The 19,965-nt window shown below is 46.5% G+C and overlaps 1 protein-coding gene across 1 annotated transcript in view; it reads left to right on the top strand.

Moving 5' to 3' along the window:
• The window catches only part of BAALC (BAALC binder of MAP3K1 and KLF4), a 143,764-nt gene that overhangs the window by 103,089 nt on the left and 20,710 nt on the right, over positions 1-19,965 (top strand). Inside the window, exon 2 of the mRNA XM_069731732.1 lies at positions 8,150-8,307. Coding sequence (XP_069587833.1) covers positions 8,150-8,307 — 158 coding nt within the window. The remainder of the gene's footprint in view (positions 1-8,149; positions 8,308-19,965) is intronic.

Below are 19,965 nucleotides of genomic sequence, written 5' to 3'. Positions count from 1 at the left end.
AAGTACCACTCTCGACCACAGGAGGGAGCTTGGCCACAGAATTCACAACAGTACCCCCCCCTTGAGGAGGGGTCACCGAACCCTCACCAGAGCCTCCAGGCCGACCAGGATGAGCCACATGAAAGGCACGAACCAGATCGGCAGCATGGACATCAGAGGCAAAGACCCAGGAATTATCTTCCTGACCATAACCTTTCCACTTAACCAGATACTGGAGCTTCCGTCTCGAAACACGAGAATCCAAAATCTTCTCCACTATATGCTCCAATTCCCCTTCAACCAAAACCGGAGCAGGAGGATCAATAGATGGAACCACAGGTGCCACGTATCTCCGCAACAATGACCTATGGAACACGTTATGGATGGAAAAAGAAGCTGGAAGAGTCAAACGAAAAGACACAGGATTAAGAACCTCAGAAATCCTATATGGACCAATGAAACGAGGCTTAAATTTAGGAGAGGAAACCTTCATAGGAATATAACGAGATGACAACCAAACCAAATCCCGAACACGAAGTCGGGGACCCACACAGCGCCTGCGGTTAGCGAAACGTTGAGCCTTCTCCTGGGACAAAGTCAAATTGTCCACTACATGAGTCCAAATCTGCTGCAACCTATCCACCACAGTATCCACACCAGGACAGTCCGAAGACTCAACCTGCCCTGAAGAGAAACGAGGGTGGAACCCAGAATTGCAGAAAAACGGCGAAACCAAAGTAGCCGAGCTGGCCCGATTATTAAGGGCGAACTCAGCCAAAGGCAAAAAGGACACCCAATCATCCTGATCAGCAGAAACAAAACATCTCAGATATGTTTCCAAGGTCTGATTGGTTCGTTCAGTCTGGCCATTTGTCTGAGGATGGAAAGCCGAGGAAAAAGACAAATCAATGCCCATCCTAGCACAAAAGGCTCGCCAAAACCTCGAAACAAACTGGGAACCTCTGTCAGAAACAATGTTCTCTGGAATGCCATGTAAACGAACCACATGCTGGAAAAACAATGGCACCAAATCAGAGGAGGAAGGCAATTTAGACAAGGGCACCAAATGGACCATCTTAGAGAAGCGATCACAAACCACCCAAATGACCGACATTCTTTGAGAGACGGGGAGATCCGAAATAAAATCCATAGAGATATGTGTCCAAGGCCTCTTCGGGACCGGCAAGGGCAAAAGCAACCCACTGGCACGAGAACAGCAGGGCTTAGCCCGAGCACAAATCCCACAGGACTGCACAAAAGAACGCACATCCCGAGACAGAGACGGCCACCAAAAGGATCTAGCCACCAAATCTCTGGTACCAAAGATTCCAGGATGACCAGCCAACACCGAACAATGAACCTCAGAGATAACTTTATTCGTCCACCTATCAGGGACAAACAGTTTCTCCGCTGGGCAACGGTCAGGTCTATTAGCCTGAAATTTTTGCAGCACCCGCCGCAAATCAGGGGAGATGGCAGACAAAATTACCCCCTCTTTGAGAATACCCGCCGGCTCAGGCAAACCCGGAGAATCGGGCACAAAACTCCTAGACAGGGCATCCGCCTTCACATTTTTAGAGCCCGGAAGGTACGAAACCACAAAGTCAAAACGGGAGAAAAACAGCGACCAACGAGCCTGTCTAGGATTCAACCGTTTGGCAGACTCGAGATAAGTCAAGTTTTTGTGATCAGTCAAGACCACCATGCGATGCTTAGCTCCTTCAAGCCAATGACGCCACTCCTCGAATGCCCACTTCATGGCTAGCAACTCTCGATTGCCAACATCATAATTTCGCTCAGCAGGCAAAAATTTCCTGGAAAAGAAGGCGCATGGTTTCATCACCGAGCAATCAGAACTTCTCTGCGACAAAACAGCCCCTGCTCCAATTTCGGAAGCATCAACCTCGACCTGGAACGGAAGCGAAACATCTGGTTGGCACAACACAGGGGCAGAAGAAAAATGACGCTTCAACTCCTGAAAAGCTTCCACAGCAGCAGAAGACCAATTGACCACATCAGCACCCTTCTTGGTTAAATCAGTCAACGGTTTAGCAATACTAGAAAAATTAGCGATGAAGCGACGATAAAAATTAGCAAAGCCCAGGAACTTCTGCAGACTCTTCAGAGATGTTGGCTGAGTCCAATCATAAATGGCCTGAACTTTAACAGGGTCCATCTCGATAGTAGAAGGAGAAAAAATGAACCCCAAAAATGAAACCTTCTGAACACCAAAGAGACACTTTGACCCCTTCACAAACAAAGAATTAGCACGCAGGACCTGGAACACCATTCTGACCTGCTTCACATGAGATTCCCAATCATCCGAGAAGACCAAAATATCATCCAAGTATACAATCAGGAATGTATCCAGGTACTCTCGGAAGATGTCATGCATAAAGGACTGAAACACTGATGGAGCATTAGAAAGCCCGAATGGCATAACCAGGTACTCAAAATGGCCTTCGGCGTATTAAATGCTGTTTTCCATTCATCGCCCCGTTTAATACGCACAAGATTATACGCACCACGAAGATCTATCTTGGTGAACCAACTAGCCCCCTTAATCCGAGCAAACAAATCAGACTGCAGCGGCAAGGGGTACTGAAATTTGACCGTAATTTTATTTAGAAGGCGGTAATCAATACAAGGTCTCAGCGAACCATCCTTCTTGGCCACAAAAAAGAACCCTGCTCCCAATGGCGACGATGACGGGCGAATATGACCCTTCTCCAAAGACTCCTTTACGTAACTCCGCATAGCGGCGTGCTCAGGTACAGATAAATTAAACAGTCGACCCTTAGGAAACTTACTACCAGGAATCAAATCGATAGCACAATCACAATCCCTATGCGGAGGTAGGGCATTGGACTTGGGCTCATCGAATACATCCCGGTAATCAGACAAGAACTCTGGGACCTCAGAAGGGGTGGATGATGAAATAGACAGAAATGGAACATCACCATGTACCCCCTGACAACCCCAGCTGGACACAGACATTGATTTCCAATCTAATACTGGGTTATGGACTTGTAGCCATGGCAACCCCAACACGACCACATCATGCAGATTATGCAACACCAGAAAGCGAATATCCTCCTGGTGCGCAGGAGCCATTCACATGGTCAGTTGGGTCCAATACTGAGGCTTATTCTTGGCCAAAGGCGTAGCATCAATTCCTCTCAATGGAATAGGACACTGCAAGGGCTCCAAGACAAACCTACAGCGCCTAACAAACTCCAAGTCCATCAAATTCAGGGCAGCGTCTGAATCCACAAATGCCATGACAGAATAGGAAGACAAAGAGCAGATCAAAGTAACGGACAAAAGAAATTTCGACTGTACCGTACCAATGGTGGCGGACCTAGCGAACCGCTTAGTGCGCTTAGGACAATCGGAGATAGCATGAGTGGAATCACCACAGTAGAAACACAGCCCATTCTGACGTCTGTGTTCTTGTCTTTCAGCTCTGGTCAAAGTCCTATCGCACTGCATAGGCTCAGGTTTATGCTCAGATAATACCGCCAAATGGTGCACAGATTTACGCTCACGCAAGCGTCGACCGATCTGAATGGCCAAAGACATAGACTCATTCAGACCAGCAGGCATAGGAAATCCGACCATGACATCCTTAAGGGCTTCAGAGAGACCCTTTCTGAAAATAGCTGCCAGCGCACATTCATTCCATTGAGTGAGCACGGACCACTTTCTAAACTTCTGACAATAAATCTCTATCTCATCCTGACCCTGACACAGAGCCAGCAAATTTTTCTCTGCCTGATCCACTGAATTAGGTTCGTCGTACAGCAATCCGAGCGCCAGAAAAAACGCATCAATATTACATAATGCAGGATCTCCTGGCGCAAGGGAAAATGCCCAGTCTTGAGGGTCGCCACGTAATAAAGAAATAATGATCCTAACTTGTTGAACTGGGTCACCAGGGGAGCGGGGTTTCAAAGCCAGAAATAGTTTACAATTATTTTTAAAATTCAAAAACTTAGCTCTATCTCCAGAAAACAACTCAGGAATAGGAATTTTAGGTTCTAACATAGGATTCTGAACCACTAAATCTTGAATGTTCTGTACATTTATAGCGAGATTATCCATCAAAGAGGACAGACCCTGAATGTCCATGTCCACACCTGTGTTCTGAACCACCCTGATGTAAAGGGGAAAAGAAAGACAGAACACAGTGCAAAGAAAAAAAAATGGTCTCAGAACTTCTCTTTTCCCTCTATTGAGAAGCATTAGTACTTTGGGCCTCCAGTACTGTTATGAACAGGTAATTCAGAACCACAATGGACCTTGAAGTTCTGAGCACACAAAGTGACCTGACAATTACCAAAAACATAGGACGAGCTCTGAGACGTGGGAACTCTGCTGACCGCAATCCCTAATCCTATCACACCACACTAGAGGTAGCCGTGGATTGCGCCTAACGCTCCCTATGCAACTCGGCACAGCCTGAGAAACTAACTAGCCCTGAAGATAGAATAATAAGCCTACCTTGCCTCAGAGAAATTCCCCAAAGGAAAAGGCAGCCCCCCACATATAATGACTGTGAGTAAAGATGAAAATACAAACACAGAGATGAAATAGATTTAGCAAAGTGAGGCCCGACTTACTGAATAGACCGAGGATAGGAAAGATAGCTTTGCGGTCAACACAAAAGCCTACAAACAACCACGCAGAGGGGCAAAAAGACCCTCCGCACCGATTAACGGTTCGGAGGTGCTCCCTCTGCGTCTCAGAGCTTCCAGCAAGCAAGAAAAACCAATATAGCAAGCTGGACAGAAAATATAGCAAACAAAAGCAACACAAGCAGAACTTAGCTTATGCAGGATAAACAGGCCACAGGAACGAGCCAGGAGGAAGCAAGACCAATACTAGAACATTGACTGGAGGCCAGGATCAAAGCCCCAGGTGGAGTTAAATAGAGCAGCACCTAACGACCTAACCTCATCACCTGAGGAAGGAAACTCAGAAGCCGCAGTACCACTCTCATCCACCAAAGGAAGCTCATAGACAGAACCAGCCGAAGTACCACTCTCGACCACAGGAGGGAGCTTGGCCACAGAATTCACAACAGACTTGCATCCTGGCTTGGCATAGCAGGGCCTGACTTCACTATCCACAGGTTCTGCCTCTTGCAATTTCCCTACTAATTATTTTTTGTGAGCTGGTTGTTCCACATAAGAAGCTAGTATGTTCCCCCACATCCTGAGTCTGAATTGCAGAAAGTAGTGGCGGAGTCAGAACCAGCCAGCAGAGTGACAGTGCCAAAAACGTGCCAGCGGCTGAACCACATGGTGGCAGATAAGGAGGTGCATTCTATGGACAGGATAGAGGGGGAGGCTCGGCACAACCATCCTCTTCCAGTGCACTACACTTCTCCTGGAGCCTAAGATGAGTTACCCACGAACAGCACAGACCTGCTATGGACTCTAGCATATACCTGCTATGGACTGACTCTAGCACAGACCTGCTATGGACTCTAGCACAGACCTGCTATGGACTCTAGCACAGACCTGCTATGGACTCTAGCACAGACCTGCTATGGACTCTAGCAGAGACCTGCTATGGACTCTAGCACAGACCTGCTATGGACTCTAGCAGAGACCTGCTATGGACTCTAGCAGAGACCTGCTATGGACTCTAGCACAGACCTGCTATGGACTCTAGCACAGACCTGCTATGGACTCTAGCACAGACCTGCTATGGACTCTAGCACAGACCTGCTATGGACTCTAGCACAGACCTGCTATGGACTCTAGCACAGACCTGCTATGGACTCTAGCACAGACCTGCTATGGACTCTAGCACAGACCTGCTATGGACTCTAGCACAGACCTGCTATGGACTCTAGCACAGACCTGCTATGGACTCTAGCACAGACCTGCTATGGACTCTAGCACAGACCTGCTATGGACTCTAGCACAGACCTGCTATGGACTCTAGCAGAGACCTGCTATGGACTCTAGCACAGACCTGCTATGGACTCTAGCACAGACCTGCTATGGACTCTAGCACAGACCTGCTATGGACTCTAGCACAGACCTGCTATGGACTCTAGCACAGACCTGCTATGGACTCAAGCACAGACCTGCTATGGACTCTAGCACAGACCTGCTATGGACTCTAGCACAGACCTGCTATGGACTCTAGCACAGACCTGCTATGGACTCTAGCACAGACCTGCTATGGACTCTAGCACAGACCTGCTATGGACTCTAGCACAGACCTACTATGAACGCTAGCACAGACCTGCTATGGACGCCAGCACAGACCTGCTATGGACTCTAGCACAGACCTGCTATGGACTCTAGCAGAGACCTGCTATTGACTCTAGCACAGACCTGCTATGGACTCTAGCACAGACCTGCTATGGACTCTAGCACAGACCTGCTATGGACTCTAGCACAGACCTGCTATGGACTCTAGCACAGACCTGCTATGGACTCTAGCACAGACCTGCTATGGACTCTAGCACAGACCTGCTATGGACTCTAGCATAGACCTGCTATGGACTCTAGCACAGACCTGCTATTGACTCTAGCACAGACCTGCTATGGACTCTAGCACAGAACTGCTATGGACTCTAGCACAGACCTGCTATGGACTCTAGCACAGACCTGCTATGGACTCTAGCACAGACCTGCTATGGACTCTAGCATAGACCTGCTATGGACTCTAGCACAGACCTGCTATGGACTCTAGCACAGACCTGCTATGGAGTCCCAGACTGCTTGTAAAGGCATCCAGTAGAGCTGTTTAATCAGTGGTCCCTCTCCCTGCCCTCTACTTGATGATATAACAATGTCTTCCTCCACTGCGGTCCTGCGATGGATTTAGGATATCCCCATCTTCTTTATGGCACTTGATGTCAGAAGTCCTTATATCCTATTTCTTTGTGTGCGCATATTTTTCATCACTGCAATACTACGAAAAAGGCTGTCACAAGCGATTAAAACATCACATCTATATGAAAATGGCATCAATAGAAACATTGTCCCGTCCTCCAAAAAATAATCCATCAACCAAAAGAATAGACACATCATGGGCCTCAGAAAATGGAGACATTTTTTTTCTGCACTAACATAATAAACACTAGACATGTATCGCCGTAATCGTATTGATGAGGAGAATCATATTGCAAGGTAATTTTTACCACAAAATATACGCCATGAAAACAATTCCTAAAAAAAGTATGTCAGAATTGCATTTTTTTTTCAGTTTTACCCCCATTTGGAATTTTTTTCTCGTTTTCCAGTACACTCTGTGGTAAAATAAATTGTGTCATTCAGAAGTACAACTCGTTTCACAAAAAAACAAGGTCTCATATGTCTATGTTGTCAGAAAAATAAAAAAGTTATAGCTCTGGGAAGATAAATCAAGAATGCAAAAATAAAAATTGGTGCATTGTAAAGGGGGTAAGAAATGCTAAGAGTCTTTTAAAGCTTTTTTAAACCATTTTAGATTTACAAAGATGAGAAATGGTTAAAAGAAGTCAGCAGCCTGTTCTTGTTTTACGTGGAAACAACTATATGATTACATTTACATGTTTCATCCATATTTGTTCTTGGTACATTGCTGTTACGCACTGGATAAGTGGAGGCATTCACACAGGGTTTTCTAGCTAATTACTTTGCTTCAAGGAGGTTGTTGAATGTTTGACCTTGGAAAAAAAAACCTTTGATATTCTGGCAGAATCTTTTATTTTTCATCATAAAATTTCCTTCCTGCAATAATTTGTACTTACGTTTCTACACTCGCATTGCCTCAAAGAAATCTGCAGGAAGTCATGCGGAAAACACTCATTTTATATGGCACAGTATAGCACAAAGGTTGTGACCTTGCGTTTAAGGATATTTCTAAAGTCAAAGGATTGAAAAATAAAATGTCCATAGGGATTTGTCAGCACCAGACAAGGTTAATCAATTTGCTATGATTAGTCCACCCTATCTCTTGACAGCTGAGGTCATTTCTAGCACAATGAATATTAGAGATATATGACTCCAAAGGGACAGAACAATTGAATTCTGGAAGAATATTTTTTTGTGTAGATGGTGCTGACCCCCAGACCTTGGACTATTTCTACTGACCGATTTAGCATGAGGTATATTATGTCCATATTTTCTCAAGTTATTTAGTTATTTAATTATTTACTTTTTAGGTATTATGGAAGATGGGAAGTCACCACAGACATGTGTGTCATCCTCTGGCAAAGAAACCCTAAAGAAAACCAATTCAGGAACACAATGTGGAAAGCCAACCGTCTACTCCACAGGAATGAAGACCCAAAAACAGAAGAGTGTGTGCAGGATTTCAGAGGTACCTATCTGATTTCTACAAATGTACCAGTTTAACTGCAAATAGTGCAATATTGGAGGGTGTTACATAAAGCAGGTTAGGGTGGGTACATGAGTCATGGGCGTCAGTGGAGCAGGCTGGTATTGTACGTGGGAAATAGCAGAGTTACTGGGAGCCACACACAACAGGTGAAGTCTTTGAGACCACTGATAAGTAGCAGGGTTACTGGAAGCCGCAGACAAACAGGTGACATCCTGGAGACCACTGATAGGTAGCAGGGTTACTGGAAGCCGCAGACAAACAGGTGACATCCTGGAGACCACTGATAGGTAGCAGGGTTTCTAGAAGCCGCAGACAAACAGGTGACATCCTGGAGACCACTGATAAGTAGCAGGGTTACTGGAAGCCACAGACAAAAAGGTGACATCCTGGAGACCACTGATAGGTAGCAGGGTTACTAGATGCCACTGATACATAGTAGGGTTACTGGAAGCCACAAACAGGTGACGTCCTGGAGACCACTGATAGGTAGCAGGCAATAACTCATGGATGGAAAACCACAGACAGCCAGTAGATGTCCTGAAGACTGTGGACAGAAACTGGACACAGACATCTAAAAGTGTTACTGGCAAGTTTTAATTCCAATACCCATGTGTGTGTCTTGGGAGGCCTAATATAGGCCCAGGAAATGAAACATATGGCAGCACACCGGGCTACTTGCAAAGCCCGACATAGAGCACAAGATATTCTAGCGACTGGGGAAGGAAAGCATAGAATTCTTCAGGACAGGTGCGTAACGTAACGGGGTAGTGATCAGTTATGAAACCATGATGTATTTAAAAACAAGCGATTATAATTTACCATTTTATTCACAACATAATTTTTTTCAACTTATTAATTTTTAAAAATGACGTAGTTTTAATATTTGACATACATTTCTCCATCTGTGTATTATAGAAATATGTCATAACCTTCGAATATTAGTAACTTGACTTGACAACTTGTGTTTCCCATCACTTGACAGGAGAGTCTAGCAATTATTTCTACCTGTCCATTTTCTTTTAGGGAGAGTAGAGCAGAATTAATCTATAGTTGCCCACTCTGTGGGAAATCTCTTGGGCAATGCTGAAAACTCCCTAAACTTCTCAGAAATAAGTGCTTCCATGAGGATTTCTTGTGTGTAGTGCCAGTATACTCCATCTATTCATGTCCTCCCAGAATGGCATCCCTGCAATCTTGAACTGCTTGTAAGGTGCTCGTGTGACAAGGCCGTAGTCATGGCAGAGAACATGTGCATTAGCGTGCCCCTGTCTCCCCTCACATGAATATAGTGTCCCTTCTGCAGCATACCTTTCACTTCGCCTTCTGCACCGTCGAGGTCCCATCGAGCTGGCTGAAAATCAACTGCTGCCGTTGTTACATATAAAGACACAGAGTCTGTTTTAAACTTCAAATGCAAAACTTTACTCTCTTGCTTTGCAAGCACATCCATTTCCATTACAGTTTCTACAGCAGATTCCACAGTACACATTCCTTTCTCTTTTCCTGTACTTCTCTCCTTTCCACACAGCACGTGCCCACGACGGACCGTATCATATGGTCCCTCGGCGTCCTCCCTTTTCAGACTCTTTGCACCTGGGGGTTCCCTCAGCTGTTTCGCACCGAATCTGAGCGATGAACTGTCACATGGTGAGCGACCTGCCCTTCAATACTGTTGTGTCTTATCCTGCAGCTCCAATTCTTACTAACGCTGTGACAGCTTCTGTTGTGCTGTTGATCTGCTGCTGTTCTCATCAGCTGGCCCTGGATGGCTGGCTTCCCTCTTAACGTTATATGTTCACTGTGCGGTCCCAGGCATTAAGCCCTTTGGGACTATCTGGGCACTCAGGCCCTCCTGAGCTGTTCAGTTCCCAGGCTCTTTCTGACTGAAAACAGGAAGCTCTCTGTCTTATCCCACAGTGGCCCCTCTTATGCTAACTATTTACTACTTAATAACTTTCCCATCCCATATTATGTACACTATAATGCCCCATCTAGTGGCACAACTGAAGCACTACACTTTACCTAGTAATACTGGTTAAATGACAGAGCAAACATATAAAAACAATTATACATTCAAGGCATATATAAATACATGAGAGAAAGGGGCAGAACATCACATGGTCCCGATCCACCCCTTACATTCCCCCTTCCTTTGAAGGTGGTCACCCCGACCATGTAACACTTTAATATTTACAGTTAAATACTCCACGCAGGGAAACCAAACGTACAAATGAGGTAGGTGCAATAGCTCAATGTGAGCCAAGTCCATTTGAAGTAAATGTCCACTTCCTTTAAATCGAGGGCCTGACACACAGTCCTCCAGGTGACACCCGCAGTATGGAAATTAAGGTATATTACAAACATTTGACCTTTTCCATAATGCTAACAGGTTTTTTTTCTTAGGGGAGGTGTCCCCCTCCCTTTAAACAGAGTACTGCACTTAAATTTTAGGTGCAATGGCAGTCCCAGGAACAGTCTGTTGCTGCAGTTGCACTCAGTCCATGTCACAGTTCCAGGGGCATATTACTGCTTTCCAGAGGGCGCAACAGGTGCAAATAAAACAAACAAAAACTCAACATTCACTTCTGACCCTTTGTCCACATCACACCCAGCTATGGTGGTGCTTCAGGGCTCCCTCTGCCCATAGGGACACGGAACAGTCCCGAAAATTAGTACAATGCAAAGAGCACAATGTCCTTTCATCCAGCACATAATCATATTTCAAACGAGCTATCAACAGCACGTGTCCCGTGCCGCTCTATCACAACTGTCCCATGCTGGGCTGTAGAGTACGTACAGGGAGCTCTCTGTCTTACATTCAAGGCATATATAAATACATGAGAAAAAGGGGAGTAACATCACATGGTCCCGGTACACCTCTGACACTCGCATGGTCACAATTATGCACCATGGTAAACACAGCTGCACAAACTTTACCATATTCTCACTGAACCTTTAATGGCCTGTTCTGTTCATATGATGTAACTTTTGGAAGTAAGGATGAGTAAATTTGCAGATACTAGCAAATCCAAATTTTGGGGAACTCCGTTGTATGAATCCAGCAAAATGTAAGGCAGCTAGGGCCAGGAAGGGGCTAAAAAACAATTTTAAAAAATCATACTCATCTGACCCCTCATCGGTTTCTGCTACCACAGCTCTCCATCAGTCTGCTGCTTGACTTCTAGATGCCCACTCTACTCCTTTACCAGTTTCCTCCCCACTGTTTGCCGGTTGGCCTCAAAATATGTTCTGACGTCATATGTCATGATGTCAGAACTCGTGTTGAGTTCTAGCCGAAGCAGAAGCCTAGAAAGACAGTAGAGGACAGGTGAGGAGATGTGACAGGGAAAGATGAAGGGTTAGGTATGCATGAAATGTTATTATTTTTAACCCCTTACTGGCCCATCCATTTACTGCATTATGGTTCCTTGTTGGGGAAACTCAGCACATAATAAATGGCTTATTTAATGTAAATTGATTCATATAAAATAAATTTGATGCAAGTCGAACTTCTTGGCCAACTTTGAGCAAATCTGCTGAATTCAAATGCTAGCAGAATCTCCAGAATTCACCTCTACTTGATGAAACATATTACTTTCTGAATGTCAGGAGAGAAGCAGGCTGCTTAAAATGAAGCTTTCTTTACTGCAGAATTCAGTGATGGTAGGCATGACACTTGTTATACTGTACACAGCTTCCATGGTGGAGGACAAAGGTAATGGCTTGACACTTGTAATTGGTGGTACTAGGCCTAACAGTTGCAGATCAGCATCATAGATTGGGCACACACATCTTCCTTCTCTTTCCCCCATAATATGGCTTCTTTAGCTTCTCCTTAGTGTCCCTGTCAGGAAACCTTAGTATCTCTTCTCTACACACTTCCTAGACTTGACCAAGACTATGCTACGGCCGCAGCTCACTGACCTGGGGTGATTCTGTTGTGAATTCTGTTATCGAACTCCCTCCTGTGGTCATGAATGGCACTTCGGCGAGTTCTGTCCATGGACTCCCTCTGGTGGCTGTGAGTGGAGCTGCTGGTTCTGAGGTTCCTTCCACAGGTGATCTAGTTTATTCTTTGGCTGGCTGCTCTATTTAACTCCACTCAGATCGTTACTCCAAGCCAGCTGTCAATGTTCTAGTACTGGTTCAGTTCGCTCTTGGATCTTTCTGGTGACCTGTCTACTCCAGCAGAAGCTAAGTCCCTGCTAGTTTATTTGTTGTTCATTGTTTTCTTGTCCAGCTTGCTATCATGATTTTGCCTTGCTAGCTGGAAGCTCTGGGATGCAGAGTGGCACCTCCGCACCGTGAGTCGGTGCGGGGGTCTTTTTGCACACTCTGCGTGGTCTTTTTGTAGTTTTTTTTGTGCTGACCGCAAAGATAAATTTTCTATCCTCAGTCTGTTTAGTAAGTCTGGCCTCCCTTTGCTGAAACTTGTTTCATTCCTGTGTTTGTGACTTTCATCTTAACTCACAGTCAATATTTGTGGGGGGCTGCCTTTTCCTTTGGGGAATTTCTCTGAGGCAAGGTAGGCTTTATTTCCTTTCTCTAGGGGTAGTTAGCTCTTAGGCTGTGAAGAGGCGTCTAGGCAGAGTTAGGTACGCTCCACGGCTATTTCTAGTGTGTGTGATAGGATTAGGGGTTGCGGTCAGCAGAGCTCCCACTTCCCAGAGCTTGTCCTGTGTTAGTTTAACCATCAGGTCATTCCGTGTGCTCCTAACCACCAGGTCCATAACAGATTCACTCTGAACCCACAGTGGCTCCAGGAATCAGCCTCCCGGCTAAATCATCTCTATTTCTCAGATCTACCAGTACTGCTGCTCTTTCAACAGTTTCTGCCCCTAGAACCATACGTTCCTTTTTCTTGTCGGAACAATTTGATATCTTTGCTGTCTCTACACTACGACCAACTACCAAAACTGCCAGTTAACATGAGAATGATAAATATGTGGTGCCCTGCAAAGTCAGGTGTCACAAATGCCTGTGAACTCTGATGGTGTGAATAGCCAGCTCTTCAGCAATTTTTACAAGCATTCATGTAATTAGTGTAAGGGCTGTTGTGTAGTCTGGTAGGTAGCAGCCCCTGCAGGAGAACTACCGAGCCCAGGAGAAGCAAGCCTGCGCCCCTGGATTGAGTGGTGCTGGAGACCAAGGAGGCCAGACGGTGCCTTTTCTGTGGCATGGGACATAGTGTCCTACACGGTTCAAGAAGTCCCCGACTGCCAGACGACGTAAGTAAGGGATCAGAGGAGAGATGTCTTGACATAATCTTTAGTAGTGATGGACTGGACGCTAGAAGTTTTAAACAGTTAAAAAAGTTTTGATTCATATAATAGATGATTGCAACCTGGAAGGTATATTGAGCTGCTTTTGATAGTAGATGTTGAGTTAAGAAGACTGGGGAAGGCAAAGGGGGAGAAGTGACTTGTAATTGTAGAAAGAATCAGATTTAATTGATAAGATATATTACAAAGTTTCTTACATTCACCTATGCAAGTGATTTATGCAAAGTTTATTGTAGGTTTGTTCCCTTGCAATTTCTGCCATAATACTGTGAATATTTGTAATTAAATGACTTGAGAAAGAAACCCAATACTTTTTTAGCTTTGTTATATCATTGTAAATGCTTGAGAAGAACAACATGGCACACATCAAATCCTAATCAAATAAATTACTTTTTTATCTTGTTCTGAAGATCATGATTTTACTGCAGTCTTGAAATAAGAGCATTCACAAACAGAATGGCTGCATTTTTGCCCAGTTCCACACAAGTAGTCAATGTTTCAGTATTTTTTGATTACTGTGTTTACATGGAAATGTTGCTTAGAGTCTTATATCCTTGGACTACATAAAACAGACAATAGGACATCTACACACAGGAATATAGTTGGGCTACTCAACTTACAGCGGAGCAGATTACTTTGCTTGGTACCACCAATCAAATCTGTACCACTGTACCACTCTATAAAACCAGACATAATATTCCACAGTGTCTAAATCCCCAACTCCCCACCCACTGGACACCCGGTAATAAAATCTTGACTGGCAATATGACTTACCTCTGGACACTTTGGGAACCTGACCATAACTTAATTGACAGGTAAAAAAATGTACCTCTATCTCCAAAAAAGCTAGACTCAATAACCTACCTACCAATTTAACCCCTTCATGACCGGAGGTATTTTCGTTTTTGCGTTTTCTTTTTTTGCTCCCCTTATTCCCAGAGCCATAACTTTTTAACTTTTTGGTCAAAATGGCCATGTGAGGGCTTGCTTTTTGCGGGACGAGTTGTACTTCTGCATGACATACCGTATATACTTGAGTATAAGCCGACCCGAGTATAAGCCGACCCCCCTAATTTTGCCACAAAAAACTGGGAAAACTTAATGACTCGAGTATAAGCCTAGGGTGGAAAATGCAGCAGCTACTGGTAAATTTCAAAAGTAAAAATAGATACCAATAAAAGTAAAATTAATTGAGACATCAGTAGTTTAAGTGTTTTTGAATATCCATATTGAATCAGGAGCCCCATATAATGCTCCGAAAAGTTTGATGGGCCCCATTTGATGCTCCATATTAAAATATGCCCCATATAATCCTGCATAAAGGGTAATAAGGGCCCCATAAGATGCTCCATAGAGATATTTGCCCTATATAATGCTGCACAAGTGTTATGGCCCCATAAGATGCTCCGCACAGCCACTTGCCCCATTATAGTGCTGCACAAGTGTTGTGGCCCCATAAGATGCTCCGTACAGCCACTTGCCCCATTATAGTGCTGCACAAGTGTTGTGGCCCCATAAGATGCTCCGCACAGCCACTTGCCCCTTATAGTGCTGCACAAGCGTTATGGCCCCATAAGATGCTCCGCACAGCCATTTGCCCCTTTTAGTGCTGCACAAGTGTTATGGCCCCATAAGATGCTCCGCACAGCCACTTGCCCCTTATAGTGCTGCACAAGTGTTATGGCCCCATAAGATGCTCTGCACAGCCACTTGCCCCTTATAGTGCTGCACAAGTGTTATGGCCGCATAAGATGCTCCGCACAGCCACTTGCCCCATTATAGTGCTGCACAAGTGTTATGGCCCCATAAGATGCTCCGCACAGCCACTTGCCCCATATAGTGCTGCACAAGTGTTATGGCCCCATAAGATGCTCCGCACAGCCATTTGCCCCTTATAGTGCTGCACAAGTGTTATGGCCCCATAAGATGCTCCGCACAGCCACTTGCCCCATTATAGTGCTGCACAAGTGTTATGGCCCCATAAGATGCTCCGCACAGCCACTTGCCCCATATAGTGCTGCACAAGTGTTATGGCCCCATAAGATGCTCCGCACAGCCACTTGCCCCATATAGTGCTGCACAAGTGTTATGGCCCCATAAGATGCTCTGCACTGCCACTTGCCCCATTATAGTGCTGCACAAGTGTTATGGCCCCATAAGATGCTCCGCACAGTCACTTGCCCCATTATAGTGCTGCATAAGTGTTATGGCCGCATAAGATGCTCCGCACAGCCACTTGCCCCATTATAGTGCTGCACAAGTGTTATGGCCCCATAAGATGCTCTGCACAGCCACTTGCCCCATTATAGTGCTGCACAAGTGTTATGGCCCCATAAGATGCTCCGCACAGTCACTTGCCCCATTATAGTGCTGCACAAGTGTTATGGCCACATAAGATGCTCCGCACAGCCACTTGCCCCATTATAGTGCTGCACAAGTGTTATGGCCCCATAAGATGCTCTGCACAGCCACTTGCCCCATTATAGTGCTGCACAAGTGTTATGGCCCCATAAGATGCTCCGCACAGCCACTTGCCCCATTATAATGCTGCACAAGTGTTATGGCCCCATAAGATGCTCCGCACAACCACTTGCCCCATTATAGTGCTGCACAAGTGTTATGGCCCCATAAGATGCTCCGCACAGCCACTTGCCCTATTATAGTGCTGCACAAGTGTTATGGCCCCATAAGATGCTCCGCACAGCCACTTTCCCCTTATAGTGCTGCACAAGCGTTATGGCCCCATAAGATGCTCCGCACAGCCACTTGCCCCTTATAGTGCTGCACAAGTGTTATGGCCCCATAAGATGCTCCGCACAGCCATTTGCCCCTTTTAGTGCTGCACAAGTGTTATGGCCCCATAAGATGCTCCGCACAGCCACTTGCCCCATTATAGTGCTGCACAAGTGTTATGGCCCCATAAGATGCTCCGCACAGCCACTTGCCCCATATAGTGCTGCACAAGTGTTATGGCCCCATAAGATGCTCCGCACAGCCATTTGCCCCTTATAGTGCTGCACAAGTGTTATGGCCCCATAAGATGCTCCGCACAGCCACTTGCCCCATTATAGTGCTGCACAAGTGTTATGGCCCCATAAGATGCTCCGCACAGCCACTTGCCCCATATAGTGCTGCACAAGTGTTATGGCCCCATAAGATGCTCCGCACAGCCACTTGCCCCATATAGTGCTGCACAAGTGTTATGGCCCCATAAGATGCTCTGCACTGCCACTTGCCCCATTATAGTGCTGCACAAGTGTTATGGCCCCATAAGATGCTCCGCACAGTCACTTGCCCCATTATAGTGCTGCATAAGTGTTATGGCCGCATAAGATGCTCCGCACAGCCACTTGCCCCATTATAGTGCTGCACAAGTGTTATGGCCCCATAAGATGCTCTGCACAGCCACTTGCCCCATTATAGTGCTGCACAAGTGTTATGGCCCCATAAGATGCTCCGCACAGTCACTTGCCCCATTATAGTGCTGCACAAGTGTTATGGCCGCATAAGATGCTCCGCACAGCCACTTGCCCCATTATAGTGCTGCACAAGTGTTATGGCCCCATAAGATGCTCTGCACAGCCACTTGCCCCATTATAGTGCTGCACAAGTGTTATGGCCCCATAAGATGCTCCGCACAGCCACTTGCCCCATTATAATGCTGCACAAGTGTTATGGCCCCATAAGATGCTCCGCACAACCACTTGCCCCATTATAGTGCTGCACAAGTGTTATGGCCCCATAAGATGCTCCGCACAGCCACTTGCCCTATTATAGTGCTGCACAAGTGTTATGGCCCCATAAGATGCTCCGCACAGCCACTTTCCCCTTATAGTGCTGCACAAGCGTTATGGCCCCATAAGATGCTCCGCACAGCCACTTGCCCCTTATAGTGCTGCACAAGTGTTATGGCCCCATAAGATGCTCCGCACAGCCATTTGCCCCTTTTAGTGCTGCACAAGTGTTATGGCCCCATAAGATGCTCCGCACAGCCACTTGCCCCATTATAGTGCTGCACAAGTGTTATGGCCCCATAAGATGCTCCGCACAGCCACTTGCCCCATATAGTGCTGCACAAGTGTTATGGCCCCATAAGATGCTCCGCACAGCCATTTGCCCCTTATAGTGCTGCACAAGTGTTATGGCCCCATAAGATGCTCCGCACAGCCACTTGCCCCATATAATGCTGCACAAGTGTTATGGCCCCATAAGATGCTCCGCACAGCCACTTGCCCCATATAGTGCTGCACAAGTGTTATGGCCCCATAAGATGCTCCGCACAGCCACTTGCCCCATATAGTGCTGCACAAGTGTTATGGCCCCATAAGATGCTCCGCACAGTCACTTGCCCCATTATAGTGCTGCACAAGTGTTATGGCCCCATAAGATGCTCCGCACAGCCACTTGCCCCATTATAGTGCTGCACAAATGTTATGGCCCCATAAGATGCTCCGCACAGCCACTTGCCCCATTATAGTGCTGCACAAGTGTTATGGCCGCATAAGATGCTCCGCACAGCCACTTGCCCCATATAATGCTGCACAAGTGTTATGGCCCCATAAGATGCTCCGCACAGCCACTTGCCCCATTATAGTGCTGCACAAATGTTATGGCCCCATAAGATGCTCCGCACAGCCACTTGCCCCATTATAATGCTGCACAAGTGTTATGGCCCCATAAGAGCTCCGCACAGCCACTTGCCCCATTATAGTGCTGCACAAGTGTTATGGCCGCATAAGATGCTCCGCACAGCTACTTGCCCCATTATAGTGCTGCACAAGTGTTATGGCCCCATAAGATGCTCCGCACAGCCACTTGCCCCATTATAGTGCTGCACAAATGTTATGGCCCCATAAGATGCTCCGCACAGCCACTTGCCCCATTATAGTGCTGCACAAGTGTTATGGCCGCATAAGATGCTCCGCACAGCTACTTGCCCCATTATAGTGCTGCACAAGTGTTATGGCCCCATAAGATGCTCCGCACAGCCACTTGCCCCATTATAGTGCTGCACAAGTGTTATGGCCCCATAAGATGCTCCGCACAGCCACTTGCCCCATATAGTGCTGCACAAGTGTTATGGCCCCATAAGATGCTCCGCACAGCCACTTGCCCCATTATAGTGCTGCACAAGTGTTATGGCCCCATAAGATGCTCCGCACAGCCACTTGCCCCATTATAGTGCTGCACAAGTGCTATGGCCCCATAAGATGCTCCGCACAGCCACTTGCCCCATATAGTGCTGCACAAGTGTTATGGCCCCATAAGATGCTCCGCACAGCCACTTGCCCCATATAGTGCTGCACAAGTGTTATGGCCCCATAAGATGCTCCGCACAGCCACTTGCCCCATATAGTGCTGCACAAGTGTTATGGCCCCATAAGATGCTCCGCACAGCCACTTGCCCCATTATAGTGCTGCACAAGTGTTATGGCCCCATAAGATGCTCCGCACAGTCACTTGCCCCATTATAGTGCTGCACAAGTGTTATGGCCGCATAAGATGCTCCGCACAGCCACTTGCCCCATTATAGTGCTGCACAAGTGTTATGGCCCCATAAGATGCTCCGCACAGCCACTTGCCCCATATTGCTGCACAAGTGTTATGGCCCCATAAGATGCTCCGTACAGCCACTTGCCCCATATAGTGCTGCACAAGTGTTATGGCCCCATAAGAGCTCCGCACAGCCACTTGCCCCATATTGCTGCACAAGTGTTATGGCCCCATAAGATGCTCCGCACAGCCACTTGCCCCATTATAGTGCTGCACAAGTGTTATGGCCCCATAAGAGCTCCGCACAGCCACTTGCCCCTTATAGTGCTGCACAAGTGTTATGGCCCCCTAAGATGCTCTGTACAGCCACTTGCCCCATTATAATGCTGCACAAGTGTTATGGCCCCATAAGATGCTCCGCACAGCCACTTGCCCCTTATAGTGCTGCACAAGTGTTATGGCCCCATAAGATGCTCCGCACAGCCACTTGCCCCATTATAGTGGTGCACAAGTGTTATGGCCCCATAAGATGCTCCGCACAGCCACTTGCCCCATTATAGTGGTGCACAAGTGTTATGGCCCCATAAGATGCTCCGCACAGCCACTTGCCCCATTATAGTGCTGCACAAGCGTTATGGCCCCATAAGATGCTCTGTACAGCCACTTGCCCCTTATAGTGCTGCACAAGCGTTATGGACCCATAAGATGATCAATACAGTCACTTGCCCCATTATAGTGCTGCACAAGTGTTATGGCCCCATACAGATGCTCCGCACAGCCACTTGCCCCATATAGTGCTGCACAAGTGTTATGGCCCCATAAGATGCTCCGCACAGCCACTTGCCCCATTTGCTTTTTCTGC

Source organism: Ranitomeya imitator, chromosome 6 (genome assembly GCF_032444005.1).
Source record: "Ranitomeya imitator isolate aRanImi1 chromosome 6, aRanImi1.pri, whole genome shotgun sequence".
NCBI classification, from domain to species: Eukaryota; Metazoa; Chordata; class Amphibia; order Anura; family Dendrobatidae; genus Ranitomeya; species Ranitomeya imitator.
Note: the sequence above shows the minus strand (reverse complement) of the source record. Positions and strands in the feature narration are given on the sequence as shown.